At 31.1% G+C, this 17,055-nt stretch overlaps 2 protein-coding genes across 2 annotated transcripts in view; both read left to right on the forward strand.

Annotated features, from left to right (window-relative positions):
* Positions 1-1,649, forward strand: part of Evi5 (ecotropic viral integration site 5) — a 64,484-nt gene extending 62,835 nt beyond the window's left edge. The window contains exon 15 of the mRNA XM_077445557.1: positions 1,551-1,649. Within this exon, the coding sequence (XP_077301683.1) occupies positions 1,551-1,649 (99 nt within the window). The remainder of the gene's footprint in view (positions 1-1,550) is intronic.
* Positions 1,650-11,475: 9,826 nt separating this feature from the next.
* Positions 11,476-16,710, forward strand: Gbeta76C (guanine nucleotide-binding protein subunit beta-2). Its single transcript, XM_077445986.1, has 9 exons — positions 11,476-11,599; positions 12,430-12,575; positions 13,722-13,855; positions 14,203-14,368; positions 14,448-14,533; positions 14,599-14,714; positions 15,943-16,072; positions 16,139-16,225; positions 16,297-16,710. The coding sequence occupies exons 1-9, from the start codon at positions 11,528-11,530 to the stop codon at positions 16,401-16,403; spliced, it is 1,044 nt and encodes a 347-aa protein (XP_077302112.1). The 5' UTR covers positions 11,476-11,527; the 3' UTR covers positions 16,404-16,710.
* Positions 16,711-17,055: the final 345 nt, after the last annotated feature.

Raw genomic sequence — 17,055 nt, forward strand, 5'->3', positions numbered from 1 at the left:
AAAGTATCACTATATCTTATCTGAATGTAGTGACACTTTTTCTCTCAAATTAGTATAACTGTTTCCCTTAACTGGCTTCACTCGGTATTTGTAATAAAAACCGGTTAAACATGGCTAATCTAATAGTAAACATTTGATTAAATTTATTTGAATAGTTTTATTTTATTTGAATATTCATTTGTTTATTTTATTAAATTGAACGTCACGGATTCTACGGACCAAACAAACATGCATACAAAGTCTCTTTCGGAATTATATGTTAGATAGGATTAAAATAATTGTTATGGGCATAGAATTAACAACTTCTCGGTACAGATTCGTATAATAATAGTACGTTTAATTATGCTAATTAGTTGAGTGCAGCTGGTTTTGAATTATCATTTTGTTTTTGTATTGATTACTGAATATCTCTGATGATGGCTCTTCAATTATATCTTAATTCAGCGGCAACAAAAGCTTCCACTTTAGTAGTCTATCGAATCTAGTCGGTTCAGCGTGCTAAAGATCTGCTTCTTCGTCTTTTTTTCCTCCCACGCTTACAAATTCGACGAGTGGCTTCAAATATTATTCTCACATATGAATTTAATAATATTGAACTTTTCAGAATATATTTTTTTTGGTTGTGTTGATTTATTTATATGTAATAATGATTTATATGACCGACATAATATGGTAACAAATCTTGGGGTCAGATTTTCTCACGATCACAATACTTCATATATGTACATATGTTCAGTTGAAGTGTATCTTGCAGTTGTAATATATTTCGACTAGTTGGAATATATTCCATCTAACCTGGTACCAACTACCGTTATAGTTGAAGTGTATTTCAGTTGTAATATATTTTGACTAGTTTGGAATATATTCCGTCTAACCCACGTAAGCTGATACATATGGCGAATTACATTCCAACTGGTCAAAATATATTACAACTGAAAATACAGTTCAACTATAAGTTGCTACCAGGTTAGATGGAGAGGTTAGGTTTTCGCGAAAATGTCACTCGACTAGTAAATTAAGTTGGAAAGTCACATTTTTAGAATTATCGTAATACGATACATATTACCTTTATTCGTTGGAAATACCTAAGAAATATTAACGCATTATTGAATTCTAAAGCATTCGTAAAAACGTCAGAGCTTTCAAAACTCAACTGTTATATTACAACTGGCGCACATTGTTGAAAGTGTATTTCCGTTTGTTTACTAGTTGAATTGTATTCGAATATGAAAAACCTAAAACACAAGTTTTACATAAATATCAATGCTATACAATGAAAGTCAAATATTATTTTACATATGCAGTTATTTATAATTTTTGACTCACTTTTTTTTATATATAAGTAGATTGTCAATATTTGAATGCATGTTATCATCAAAACGTAAATTTCAAGAAAAACAGCTCTTTAGAAGATGTGATTTTTAGTGTTGATGATAGTTTAGTTACATAGATTTTACAGTATTTTAGATATACTTACATATCTACATATGTGCATACTTCATAAGAATGAGTCATGTCATCGTTAACGTGTCAACCATTTAACATTTCAGATCATGAGGCTAGAAGCTTGGAAGGCAAAAGCTCTCGGCAGAATCATTCACGTTTCCGAAGAGCCTGAAGAAAACGAATCGAAAAAATTTCAAGATTGAAAATTTTACCAATATACCAATTCACCGACTGAATCGACTAATCGAACTCTTGCATATATAACCACTTGCATATACATATATATATATATATATATATATATATATATATATATATATATATATATATATATATATAAAAGATAATATTTTAGTGATATTATTTGATTTGTCGTAAACATGGGACTTAAAACAGCTTACCTTGATACGAGAAGCCTAATCGTTTTTTATCATTATTTTTTATTTACATATGTATTTGAAGCTTGCCTTTGATATCAGCTTTGAGAATAGTTTTGATCTCGTAACCGTGTCTTTTTGGAGTCGGATTTGAATTTTCGTCGTCAATTCCACAGCCTTGCTCCTAACGTATATACACCGGCAGTCACATAAAACGGAACGCTTGTGAATTTTACGACTTCGAGGCCATTAAAGGATTATCCCTTTATGTGTAGGGTTTTTAACGACCAAATATTCTAAATGTGATTGTTTTCTAAGATTTGAGTTCAGTTTAGTGTGGGTTTTTGAGGAGAAAGCATCAAATTCGAATTTTAACACGTCAACATGAAAAAACGAGCTCAGTTATCATTGCAGAAGAGTGTAAAAATCGCGACATTGGCGAGTTCAGGATTTTCCTTTCGGTCAATTTCCAAGAAAATGGGATGTTCTATATCGACTGTTTCGAGATTACTGGAAAAAAAAATAAGAATCTGGAAGTTTTCATCGTAAGAAGGGGACCGGACTGAAAAGATGCACATCGGAGAGGCAAGACCGTGTAATAACCAGATTATCTTTACAGCAGCGATTCAAAACTGCTGTAGAATTAAGAACAGATGTATCTTCACAATTTTCCATGGAAATCAGCGACTCAACAGTAAGAAGGCGACTCAGAGAAGCTGGACTGTACGGTCGGAAAGCTGCAAAAAACCCATTACTAACCAAGAGAATGAAAAACAATCGATTGGAATGGGCGAAAGCACATGAAAATTGGAGTCCATCAGATTGGCAACGAGTGATACTTTCCGACGAATCAAAGTTTAACCTCTATAGTCCTGATGGTTTTCCGTATGTCCGAAGGAAAGTTGGCGAAAGGTATAATGAAAATTGTACCCTTAAAACTGTTAAGGATCTTCCAAGTCAAATGGTCTGGGGATGCTTTTCGTACCATAACATTGGACAATTGGAGTTTCTACAAGGTGCCATCGATGGAAAAAAATATAAAAAAATTTTAGAAGAAAGCTTTGTCCCATCGATGGAAAACCACCTTTCATATTCCGATGATATAATTTTTCAAGATGACTCTGCCCCTTGTCATCGAGCTAAATTGGTGAGTATTCATTTTATTTGATAGCATTGAATATAAATTATAAAATTTCAATCAAAAAACTGAAATTTTTTTTTTACTTTTTTTTAATTTCGGGACTATTTACAAGAAATGGGTGTAAAGACACTACCATGACCTGGCAATAGTCCCGATTTAAATCCAATCGAAAATTTGTGGATGTGTATCAAGTACAGGATAAGGAAGAACAATGTTTCTACTCTTAAATCGTTGAAAGAAATAATAGAAAAGATATGGTACGAAGACCTCCCAATCGAAAATTTAAAAACTTTAGTAGATTCTATGCCAAACCGAATAAAAGAAGTTATAAAATCGAAAGGAGCCGCTACAAAATATTAATTTCTTTTTTATAAGTTGTAAATAATAATATGTGACTGTAATAAAATTAAAAATGTATATGTATAGTGTTATTTTCATTTCAAATTTCATTTAACCGTGAAGTCAACGCACGGTCGTAAAATCTGCCCTCCATTAAATTTCTCCCCAACTCATCTTTATCACCTTTTATTTTCACGTTTGGTATTACACGAATGCACTATGATACAACATATCATTTAAATGACTTTCGGTTTTGGTTTTATATAAGATTACCGAAATTTCACGCAAAAACATGTTTCGCTTAAGCGTTCCGTTTTATGTGACTGCTGCTGTATATATATTATATGATTTGTATTTATTTTAATAACCATTTGAATAAATGTAACACGTATTATGATGGTGAAAAATATCAAGATGAGCGGTTTTCAAGCGGTGTTTGACCGACGAGTGGCTAAATATTAAAAAACTAAAGATAAAATAAACTAAAGATATTTTGAGCTGTTAGTTGAAAGAATGTACCGAACATATTTTATACTGTTTATAATATTATATTAGGGTCAAATCATTTCTTATGTAATTAATACTCATGTTTACACCTGAATTAGAAAAAGTTATTAAGTAACATATAATTATTATTGAGTGCAATATGTGTAATTATATTCATATTTTATATATTTTAAGATGAGGCTTGACTGTTTATTTCCATTGTGGATGCATTGTCGTGGTTTTCCCCTTTTCAACATTCATTTCTTTCAGTTGATGCACCCACGAAAGGCTAATAAACCGACCCTAACATATCATATTTAAATTCATTCGTTTATGTTTTTTTTATATATTGATTATATTTACACCATGTGAGAACTGCGTATATTTTTTGAATGAATATTCTCAAATCCGGTTTCAAAATTCTCCTATGGACGTGTTTCAATAATAAAAATCAGTCAGTAATATTTTAAGTTTTCATGTGGTGCTTTTGAATTACTTTTATTTAATATTCTAACGTGTGCTATTTTTGCTGTATTATTATATTTGCTACTTATTTAAATCAATTCTGATTTTTTTTATACATTGGACAATGTATGAGTATTCTATAATATTTTTTTATTAATTTGTTCATTTACTTTAAACATATTTACGATTGTTATTTATTTATTACTATTATATTTTTGATGATTTAATATTTAATTATATTGTATTATATACGTATGTATTTTTCCTTTGCAAGTATTATGAACTACTTAAAGTAGATATGTATAATATGTATGTAGTTACTATGCAGGACTGGACAAATTCAAAGCAAATGTTTATACACCTACTTGCACAACGTTTGTGATTTGATTTTTTAAATTTCCTCAAAAATTAAATGCAATGCAACGTAATGTCTACATTGTAAGGACCAATTCGAACTTTAGTATTTAAAAAAAATGTATTTTTAAACTTACCATGTATTTTCGTTTCAACATATTCAAATTATATCAGAATCTCGTAAAATCATCGTTGATGTAAATACGTATAATTCATAAAGAAATCAAATGAATTTTCTCGTCAAAAAAATCTTATTTTTTTCCTATTCAATAAATGTGCATTGTATTCTAAAATGATGATGAATCAATTTTAAATTTCAAAATGTTCTAATATTTAGAATTGCTATGTACATATGTATGTATGTATATGCATATGTATGTATTTATGTATATTTAAAAAAATGTTGTCCAATAGTCCTGCATTTCAGGTACTGATTTACATATATGTATTAAAAATATTTAAAACACTTAAACGTAAACGTCACATGCTGTGATTCGAACCAGTAATTGTGTGGAATTGTTTTTATGATGTAAAAACTTAACTCATATTTATTTATTCACTTTTACAATACTCTAAATTATTTTAAATTTAAATCAATTAAAATATTGATGATGAATTATTCTCGATTTTACTGTGTCAATTAATGTAATCGAAAACAGGTCTTAACCGTTACATACCATAGTTTTTTGTCTTATGTAGTATAATCAAAAAATTTAGAAGATCGACTTTAGATGCTATATTACTATATTTGTGATTTTGCCTACTCATCTAATCTAATCATGAAAGTGAAATGACGTTTAATTCCATAATTTGCTAATTATATTTTTTGTATTTCTATAATACTAATAATGATTTAAACACACATTGAATTGCATTGTCTTTACAATTCCTACTTCCTGTATTTGTTGAATATAGATATACAATTTTAACACATATTATTTCAACCATTACACGAAGCAGATCTAAAGAATTTATATCAAGGTGCCAAACTATCTATCTTTTACGACTTCCATATGCTATGTACCTGTCTGCAATTTTTGAGAAAGATAAAATATTGGAATAAGAAATCAATGGGCTCTCTATATAAATTTTTTTGTTCCATCTTTTTTCTAACCATGAGCCTTATTGCTTTCTAATCATATTTCCTCAACCTATCTACATATATATAGTTATTTATGTATAATTTAAAAAAATCTATGTATACATTAAAAAAAAAAAAATTTTCAAATGTAAATATTTTTGCTCCATATTCTCATATGAAATAAAACAATATAGAATATTTTGATAGTCATATGTATATATTTATATATGAACTATTTTTTGTGATATGAATTCATTTGTTTTCTTTTAGTTTATACCATTATATATGTATACCTAATACATTTGAAAAACACTAAAATCCGAACAGTAATGTCCTCTAAGTTAAATTTCTGGATATGAAAACATATTTACAATATAATGTACTTTTTGATATATTTCACTTTTCCTTCTGCGATTCATGGACATTGCTGATTTAGATAGATGCCTAAGATATGTATGTTTATATATTTTACTCGAAATGTGTCTATAGTAAAGATCCCTTTGGCATGCTTATTAGGCATTGAATACTTTGTAACTAGATTCTTACATAGAGGTAGATTTTAGTGAAATTTATCACTTCGTAGCCAAATATTAACATGAAATGTTACAATATTTTGTGTGCCGTTTTTGATCTACTTTATATTATTTGGCACTATGAATTATGTATATGTGAAAAATAATATCTAATCCTAATTAGACCTATGAAGTAGAATCTGTAAGTTGATTTGAAAATCGGTTTAACTGAAAATCATATAGAATGAGGTAAAGTTTACACTAAAACATTATTTATTATAAAATCTTGATTGTTTTGTATAACATTCCAAATTCTGTATTTATGTCTTTTATACATCGTTTTTTTTTTTAATAAATTTATTTGAAAATATATTGATTTTTTTTAAATATTACACTCCGGTTTAGATTGTCTATTTTATATATTTAGAGTTGTGAATTTATTTTCGTATACTTAATTTTTATTTATTATATTTAATCATCAAAGATGAAAACCAGTTTTGAACTGAGCCAAATCGTAGTAATTTGGCGCAACCAAAACCAAATCTCAGTAACTTTATGAATAAACGGTTTCAAAATTTAATAAAAATTACAAATCATGGTTTTCTATCTAAAAAAAATCTAAATTTCGCTACATTTGCGTTATTTCCTTCGAAAATGCTCTCATAACCGGTGTGTGTGTGTGTGTGTGTGTGTGTGTGTGTGTGAACGTGTATGTATGTTTAATTATCGATTTTTTTTACATGTTAACCGATAATTCTATTCAGTGACGGATCAAGTGCTTTGGAGACCCCAGGTGTAATGTACATAATTTAGAGCCCCCCTCCTTACTAATCATGATGTGGCCAAATTTTTATTATGAATTGTGGGTTTATTATAGTGAAATTGCTTTTTTTTTATATTTATAATTACACTGTTCAACACGAAAAATGGTTCAGAGACGAGATATGACTTTTCTTATATATCTATCTATACCCAGTAAACACGAATCTGGTAATAAACAATGTTGATTGGCTCGAGATTCGGAGATATAATATGTGTTTTTTAAATCACGCGATTTTTTTTATATATTCGTTTATTTTATCGAGGTAAGCCAGAACTATCAATAGAATTTTTGTTATTAATCCACAAGAATAGTCGAAATATGATTTTTCTCAGTGGAATTTTATTTAATTCTCTTATAAAGACAATTTAATATATTATCCCTATTAATTCAATTCAGATTCTAGTAAATATTAGTAAATACTAGTACGAGCTTTTAGCTCGCAATTTTATCGATTTCAAATTCAGCACACTTCCAATTAACCCTTCTAAACGAAAACAAAAAATAGTGCGGCCAGAACATTAACCCAATAAACACGCTTCAATAGAAAATACTCAATATAAAATAGTTTTAACAGTGGGAAAAAATCCCAAGTGAAAATACCAACTTTTGACTTTTGATTTGAACTGGACGACTACTTAAGAGAGATTTGAAAGCTTAAAAGTACTACAAATGAAAGATAAAATACCCGATTATAGATTCCAATATTCATTTTGAACAGAAAATTGACAGATTTAGAGACATCGACCGAACAACACCAAGATATAAAAAAATCGCATGATTTAAAAAACACATATCTCCGAATCTCGAGCCAATCAACATTTTTTAAAACCAGATTCGTGTTTACTGGGCATAGATCTAAAAGAAAAGTCATATCTTGTCTCTGAACCAAAAAAAAGTCGTCATTTGTCGAACAGTGTTATTTATTAAAGAATACTAATATATTTATTTACAAATCTATTCACTTCAAACAAAAATAAAAAGATAACTTTTTAAAGTGGAACTTTTCTTGAACTTACATATAAATTAGCTGCATTTTTCTTAACAAGTTTCAATAAAATTGTCAAATTCGGTAATGTGTTATACAACTAAAAAAAAAACTCTCCTTCGATTTGAAAATTCACACTCTATTACTGCAAAAAGGTTAACATTGATTTGAAATGACCTGCTGGAGATTTGTGTTATTTTAAACTGTACGTTATGTTTTTTCCAATCGTTATATCCTGTTGACAATTTAGTTTTCGCCTGTGAAAATAATGTACACAACAATGGATGGATTTGTTGTTTTTTTTTTTCCGAAAATATCATCCAGGTTCCATTTGCTTGGACACAGTAAAAATTTGATTCAGAAATATCTTAGACATATTCCACCACTAATTCTACATGTCGATTACAAACATCACTAAATAGTTGATGCTAAACATCCTCAACTTAATATTATCACTATGTAGTTATAAATCTATTAACAATAATTACATTGTGTAAAAAAAACGAACGTGTCAAAAATCTGAGGTGCACTATGGATACACCAACGCTTTCCATACACTTAATGTTTTTCAAGCAATTTCTTAATGTACATACATATGTATGTGTTGCAGAATCACAAGTCAGACATACATCGTGTTCACACGCCCAAACCATAAACTTCACCTGAGTTGATTGTACATAATTATATAAAATTTACAAACAAGTAACACTTACATACATAGATCGAAACTCTTAGAAAATAAGACTGTAATAAGGAACAGTTCTTAATTTCTGGAGAAGTTCGTGGGAAAGACGGTAAGTGTGAGAGCTTACAAATTCAAATTTTTGCCAATCAAATACCTGTAATCGATATGCTTAAACTTAGATTGGTTAAATTCATTGATGTATAATACACATAGATGGGCCCTGACGTGTGATTTTGGTCGGAGATCTTGTCTTCACTAACTGAGGGGTGCGGGGGGTTTAACTAGCGGGGAAGTTGGGTTTTTTTCCCTACGATGCAGCGGTACCTACCTACCTACTAAGAGAAACTGTGCATGCGCCATGTATTTTGCATGCGCCAAAAGGGAGACCAGTATAACACGTGAGGGTGGATCTAGTGTATTATACATCAATGGTTAAATCAGATTGGCCTTCTCAATCTGATGAGACTGGTATTTGGAAAAGGCGTTGAATTAATTAAAATATTGTAAATTTTTGCATGATTCATTTTAGTTCGAAAAGTAGCAGAACAATATACTATATTTGGAAGCGAATGAAACATTCATACGCTAATTCTCAAATAATTAATTAATAATAAAGTTAATTCTCAAATATCTTCTTCTTGTTAATGCCTTGTCCGCATCCGGACGTTGGCGACCACCTCGTCGATTATTTGAAGATATCGGTCCACATGCGCATGTTTCGAAGCCAAGATAACTTTTTCCTGCCAATCCATTTTTTTCCTTCTATTTTCCCCATGGTTATCAAACGGAGAAATTCGTATTTTGGACCCCGTACAATGTGTCCGAGGTACTCCATCTTTCTCCGCTTGATGACAGAAACAAGTTCCCTGCCTCTCCCCATCATGCCGAGGACAGCTTCGTTTGATATCTTTTTGGTCCACGGAATCTTCAGCATACGCCTGTAAACCCACATCTCAAAAGCTTCGATGCGGCTGATCATCTTGGTCTTCAGAGTCCACGTCTCACATCCGTGTAGTAATACTGTCCAGACGTAGCTCTTCGCGAATCTCAACCGCGTATGAAGATTGAGATGCTTGTTTGTAAGCGCCGCCTTCATTTTTATTACAATTGCTGTTCTAGCCATCTCGATGCGGATTCTTAGATATTCATCTGGACTTACGGACTTCTCTGCATCTTTGGAGTAGTGTTTTCATACAGAAAAGGGCCTCTCGGGTACCCAAGCCTTGTCTGAACCCAAACTGCTCTCTGCTAATCGCCTCTTCACACCGTTAGTAAATTCTGCCCTGTATTATCCTTAGTAGGATCTTCAATGTGTGACTCATTGGGATAATTATTCTGAAGTCGCTACACGTCCTCGCGTTACTCTTTTTTGGCAACGGGATAAATATGGATTGTAACCAATCGCTAGGTAGTTCGCTTGATAAATATATTCTATTGAAGAGTTTTGTGAGATATTCTATGTTATCGTTGTCCAATAACTTGAGGAATTCGGCAGTAATCAGATCCGGTCCAGTAGCTTTCCGACTCTTTGCTAGTTTTATAGCATTTTCCACTTCGGATTCTCATATATAGAATATATATATATATATATATATATATATATATATATATATATATATATATATATATATATATATATATATATATATATATATATATATATATATATATATATATATATTAATTTTAGAGCGGCTGGCGCCCCCTTCCCCCCCCACTGGCCATGGCCGCGTTTGCTGGTGATGAAGTATGGATGTGGAACTTGGACATTAAATGTCAAGATGCAATACACAGTCCAATGCACTCAAAGAAATATGGAACGCTGTATGCTCGGTATAACGAGAAAATATAGGTAGTGAAATACGTGGGTTAGGAGTATAACAAGGGTAGTGGATATAGTGGAGAGAGTGAAGAATTTAAAATGGCAATGGGTGGGTCAAGTAGTTAGAAAAGTGGACAAAAGAAATGCTAGAATGGTACCTGAAAGAATGTAAAAGGTTAGAGGGAAGAGCGCAAGGAAGATATAAAAATGAAATTAGGAAAATGTGAGGAGATAGATTAGTGTTACGTACAACAAAGACAAATACTTTTTTACCTTATCTATGTATGTGCGTAGTAATAATAGATTTCGAACTTGAGATTTTGACTGATTCGAACTCAGAATATCCACATATCACGTTTTCATGATCTAGAAAATATGTGTGTGCGTCTGTATGTCTGTATGCGTCTGTGTGGCTGTGTGTCTGTATGGATGTTTAATTATGGAATTTTGTTTTGTCACCTTATATTCCTCAAATACATACATATATAAAGTCATATGTTGGTCACATCCGAATTTTTTTAACCTGAAGTGGTACTTTTTCATTCTATGCAGAAAATTCTAAAATGTTACCACACGATTTTTTGAAAATGTTATCTTTCAACCGGAAGTAGCACTTTTACATTCGGTGTAATGAACTGAAATTGTATTATACATCAATTTTAGTATAATATATAAGTTAAGAAGAAGAGTAAGTTACATTTGGCATAATTATAGATCTGCCAACCGGAAGAAATACATGGTAGTTCACTCTTGACTGCAATTTTAATGATTTTAAACGTTGAATCGGTAAACAGGTTTTGAGTTATCGCCGAAGGTTCATCGTTGCCCAGTATGTAAGATGTTTAATTTAATAAAGCCTTAGCAATGTCGGCAATAGTAAAATCTCATTAGGTCAATTGGATTAGCGGTCGAGTGCGGGATGCACTACCTGCCATATCCTCAGTTCGGGTTTCAACTGCTAAACCAGACGGTTGCAACTCAGTGTGAACCACTTCATATCAGAAAGCGACGATGCCACCCAAAGACGATCCTGAAACAGCCGCCTTGCGCAAGGAATTAACCGAAATAGTCGAAAAGATCAAAGTAAGCAACCAAACCAAACTAAAATGTTTTTGTCACACAATGGCGTATTTTATTTCAAGATTCTAACTAGTAAATGAGCCGTATATTTTCTTCCTGAAAAAGTCTACTATATAAGATCTTTACAATTATTGGTCATTAATACGGTCATATTGGTCATTAAGTTGATAATTAATATATGTATAATGTACATATCAAAGGGAGGGAGAGAGAAATTAAACTACATATGTATATGTATGTTAATTTATATACAACTAGAAGTATGACAAGGGTAGTGGACATAGTGGATAGAGTAAAGAGATTGAAATGGCAATGAGCGGGCCACGTGGCTAGGCGAATGGACGAAAGGTAGACAAAAGAAGTGCTTGAATGGTACCCGAAAGCATACAAAAGGGTAAAAGGAAGACCGCAGGGAAGTTGGGAGACGAAATTAGGAAAATGTGTGTGTAAGATGGATGAGAGTTGCGCAAAACAGAGACGAGTGGAAGTGTGTTAGAGAGACCTTCATCCAGCAGTGGATGGTGAATGGCTGTAGATGATGATAATGATGATAATAGCCATAGATAAATTTGGCTCGATGAGAAGCATCATTTGAAAAAAAATCAGGTTGCCATTTATATATTGAATGCAATTTAAAAATTAAATAGAAATAAGTATGACTTTGAATTCAATTTTGTAACTTAGTGTGTTTGTTCATATGTAGTACTAGGTTAATTGGTACACATATTTGTATGCATTTAATATATCCTGTTCAGTAAATTTTTTAAAGTACGCCTTATTATAAATATTTTAGCATATTGAAATTTTCCAATAACATTTTTTTTCATTTAAAGGCGGATCAAGCGAAAAATGCAGACGTAAAACTGCAAGACAAATGCAGCGATATAGCCGATGCACCCAAACTCCGTTTGCAAACTAAAAAGATGCTCAAGGGTCACATCAACAAGGTTAATTCAGTGCACTTCAGCGCCGATTCTAGGTATCAAATATTGCTTTCACTATGCGCGAGCGTTTTCTCATTCATTCTATTATGTTTATAATTATGCCTTTACGAAAGTTGTCTAAGTTTCAATTAAACATAAAAAAAATTCATTCTATTGCGATCATCAACTAAAAAGTACAACATGTATGCGTCTATCCATTTGCATTTATAGTAATAAATAATGCGCCTTCTTTTCTAATTACATATGTATAAACATAGTATATACTATTAGGTATTCATATGCAACAAAAATCAATTTACTATGAAATTTCTTGTCACAGTATTTTCGTGAGTTAAAATAAATTTGCATTACATATCGATTTAAATCTATTATATTATTGCACCCATTTTTGAAGGACGAATTAAATAATAAATAGGTTGAACAAATATTCATGTGTAACTAAATTGGATTCTATTGATTAGAAATATGTGACAGATTAGCTATAGGCAACCAGGCCACAAAGTATAGATAGATAGATCAAAGAAGATATATTAGATAGATCAAAGAAGACAATCTTTTTTATTTTTTTTCAACATAGTGTGGATATAGAATTTGCATTAAATCATTGTTTATCGTTGAGAAATATTGAAATATTTCTGAAAGAAAAATGTTTATTTCATGAAAAAAGAATGCATGCGTTGCTTTAAAAAATTTTAATTTCAATTGTTTCAAAAATTCAATTAAATTAAATTTAAAATTGAATTTTGTTTTATACAATTAATTATAGCATCATTATATTTGTACAATTCATTATTACAAAATTAGTTCTTGTAATTTTTAATATTACATATATTTTTTTTAATATACATACATATTTAGAGTTATTATAAAGGTAGTAAATAGACTTTTGACTTAAACTACTTTCAAATACATATATCAATTCATGTTTAAGCTGAATAGCTTGGCGCAAAAATTGAAATATTTAATATTAATATGAATATAAAATTATAATGTGTAAACGGACTTACTTTGCGACTTTTTCTGTGTGCCTTGATGTAAAAAATCAGATTGGTTGTACTTTTAGAAATAAATTAAAAATAATCATTGTAGTTTTATCTAAATTCAAAGCATATTTACAATTTTAATGCTGCGTTTTCCTATAAAAGTCTGCTTTTTATTGTATTTCATTGTTTTTTTAACAGACACTGTGTGACTGGTTCGCTTGATGGTAAGCTGATCATTTGGGACACCTGGACGGGAAATAAGGTTCAGGTGATTCCTCTACGATCTTCGTGGGTCATGAGTGTGGCCTTCGCCCCGTCGGGAAATTTTGTCGGTAATATAAACCGTTCTATTTAATTACATTTTAAGCATTCGTATATTTGTCCATAAATATACAACTCAAAAACATCCTATCTTTAGTATCAATCATGAGTTAATAATAATATCCATACTTCGATTCCATACAGTATGATGGCAAAGATATAACTCACCCAATTAAGTTTCTAAACATTGTTTCATTTTCATGAATGAACTACACGCATATTCTTTAAGCAATTTGCAATAATTTTTGGAGAATACTTAAATGTACAATAATCATAAAATTTGTGAATACTTGGTATGCAAGGTCTCATCAACAAATATGTGCATTATTATTAAATTGAGTGTTTTTCTGATGAACAGCTTGTGGTGGTATGGATAATATGTGCACGGTGTATGACGTTAACAATCGGGATGCAACAGGAGCTGCAAAGGTAGTCAGGGAGCTAGCCGGATATGAAGGATTCCTCAGCTCTTGTAGATTTCTCGATGATAAAAGAATACTGACCGGTTCTGGCGACATGAAAATGTTAGTTTCAATCATTAAATTAATATAATAATAATAATACAAATTCAAAACAACGCGAATAATACCTGTTAAATTTCAGATGCATATGGGATTTGGAATCGGGAAAGAGAATAAATGACTTTGAAGCTCATAATGGAGACGTCGTTTCCATATCCCTTTCACCTGGTGAGCACAAAAAAAAATTGCTTCTTTAATTTTTCATTATTTAATTAATTATTATTAAATTTCAGATGGAAATACGTATGTCACTGGATCTGTGGATAAAACGTGCAAATTGTGGGACATCAGAGAAGAATCGCCTCGTCAAACGTTCTTCGGGCACGAATCAGATGTCAATAGCGTTTGTGTAAGTACATATATGTATTAGGGTTTCTGTATTCCCGGACTTTTTCAATTCCCGGGACACGGATGGAGCCCGGATGCGTTCCCGGGATTCCCGAGATCTCGGGACAAATGTAAAAAAACATTTTTTTTCAATTTAATATATTTTTTATTAATAAAAAAAATATTTATTTACAAAATATAAAAAAAATTAAAAATACATAATATATCTATTAACTGGAAAAAATTTAATTATAAAAGTAAACTTATTTAAATGAGCTTCTTAAGAATACTAAAATATTTAAATGAGAATCCGAAAGCCTATTTCTAGATTTAGTAAAAAAATTTCCAGCAATGGAAAAAACTCTTTCAGTTTCAGTCAAAGTTGATAATATTTTACTATTCTTTGTGTATTTGATTTATTATTTCCCTTCGCACAGTCTTGAAAATGTTGTATATTCGTTTTTTTTTTTTTGATTTGTTTAAATCGAATTCCCGGGATTCGAGATAAGAATTCCCGGGACACGGGACAACAAAAATTCCGTGAATTCCCGGCAATGTTTGTCCCGGGTCAGAAACCCTAATATGTATGTAACTACCATTTTTTTTAAGTTATAAAATTAATATGTACAAATGTGTGCAGAGCACACAGGCGGCCGAAATATAAAGGCGGCTGAAATAAATGAGTCGAAAAAATTATATTCCTTAAAAAATACGAAACAAGACATCATACTTTTAAAAATGCATTTGATTGTTGTTGCAATACACATGAAGAGCTAGATCTTTTATGTTCTATTATCTTTGCGACTGCCAGATGTATTTTCTCAAAGATGTTGAGTATTGAATGTTGGTCTTCGAAAGAACAATGTTCTAGATGTGGGATTGATTATGATTTCTGGTTACGGAAGACTATAACTGATAAGAATCGCTTCTTGATTGTTACCAGGATATCCTTAAAGCCAATCATACATCGAAAATATTGTTTTTAATTTATTTTAAATGAAAGATTCATCTGTTGAGCTTCAAAATGTCTAATAAGATTAAAACTCAACCGGTCGATACTTATTTTTTATTTTATCCAAGAATGATTCAGATTCAGAGCTCTAATGTTTTCACGATGCATGTAGCGCTGGTACCACATTTGGGAAACTCAACCTAACTTACACTTACCAATAACGCGGAGAGAATCCCTTTTCTAAGACATTCTGAATCCATACACTTGACATTGATGTCCACGCAAAATTATTTTACAGTTTCATCCAAGCGGACAGGCCTTTGCCACCGGCTCTGAAGATAAATCAGCTCGATTGTTTGACCTGCGAAGCGATCAACAATTGGCCCATTATAAACCACCAAACGAAACGAGTGGATTCACATCATGCGGTATGTATCGCATTATAAATACTTGACATTCAGCTATAGTATAATCGACATAATCATTCGTATCAGGCTTGTCGCTGAGTGGACGTTTTATATTGTGCGGCTCCGACGACAACAACGTGCACATTTGGGATACAATGAAGAATCAACACAACGGTAACACAGCGCTTGTAGCCTATTTATAATATGTTCCAATCATATATTATTAAAACGTTCTGTCTTTTAAGGAGTCTTGCACGGACACGAGAATAGGATTACGTCGCTATCTGTAGCTGGGAACGGAATGGCCGTAGCCACTTGTTCGTGGGATCAAATGGTTCGGGTGTGGGTGTAAAGTTTGAATATAGCCTTTTTATACGTATGTCTCATATTCCATTGAATTAGTAGGTTGCTAAGAAAATAATCGCAGCTTATGACATTCGAATACAATAGTAACTATTTCAGTTTCTTTCACTTTCTGCGGCTTTAACAATTGTTTTGAACTAATACGAAAAATTTCTTCTTATTCATTCCTTTTCCATTTTTTAATTTAATAACCTAATTTGAAGTAAAATTAATAAACCCGAATTAGACGTTAACCGATAAATGTACTTAAAAAATGATATTATGTATAACACAAAAAAATGAAATGAATTTCATTGAAAACAAATAATAAAAAAAAAAAAAAACAAAAGCCACAATTATTTTCCTACCAACTTAATATCTTGAACTGAACATTCAAATAACGTTAAAAATTTATAATTAAATTCGTGGCCCTACATTAAACAAATTTTTGCACCCCTTTGAGAATAAACATAAATGACTGCAATTTCGTAATATATTTCTTTATTTATGACATATATAGTATATACATATTGTGAGCAATAAAACTCCTTACGATCGTCAACTTAGCTTTATGAGTTTTCGTGTAAAACAATATAAAATTTAAGCAAAGCTTGAGTGCAAAGCTGTCATAAATGGAAGTTTCTAGATAAAGTATTGGAAAT

This window comes from Arctopsyche grandis, chromosome 2 (assembly GCF_051622035.1).
Source record: "Arctopsyche grandis isolate Sample6627 chromosome 2, ASM5162203v2, whole genome shotgun sequence".
NCBI classification, from domain to species: domain Eukaryota; kingdom Metazoa; phylum Arthropoda; class Insecta; order Trichoptera; family Hydropsychidae; genus Arctopsyche; species Arctopsyche grandis.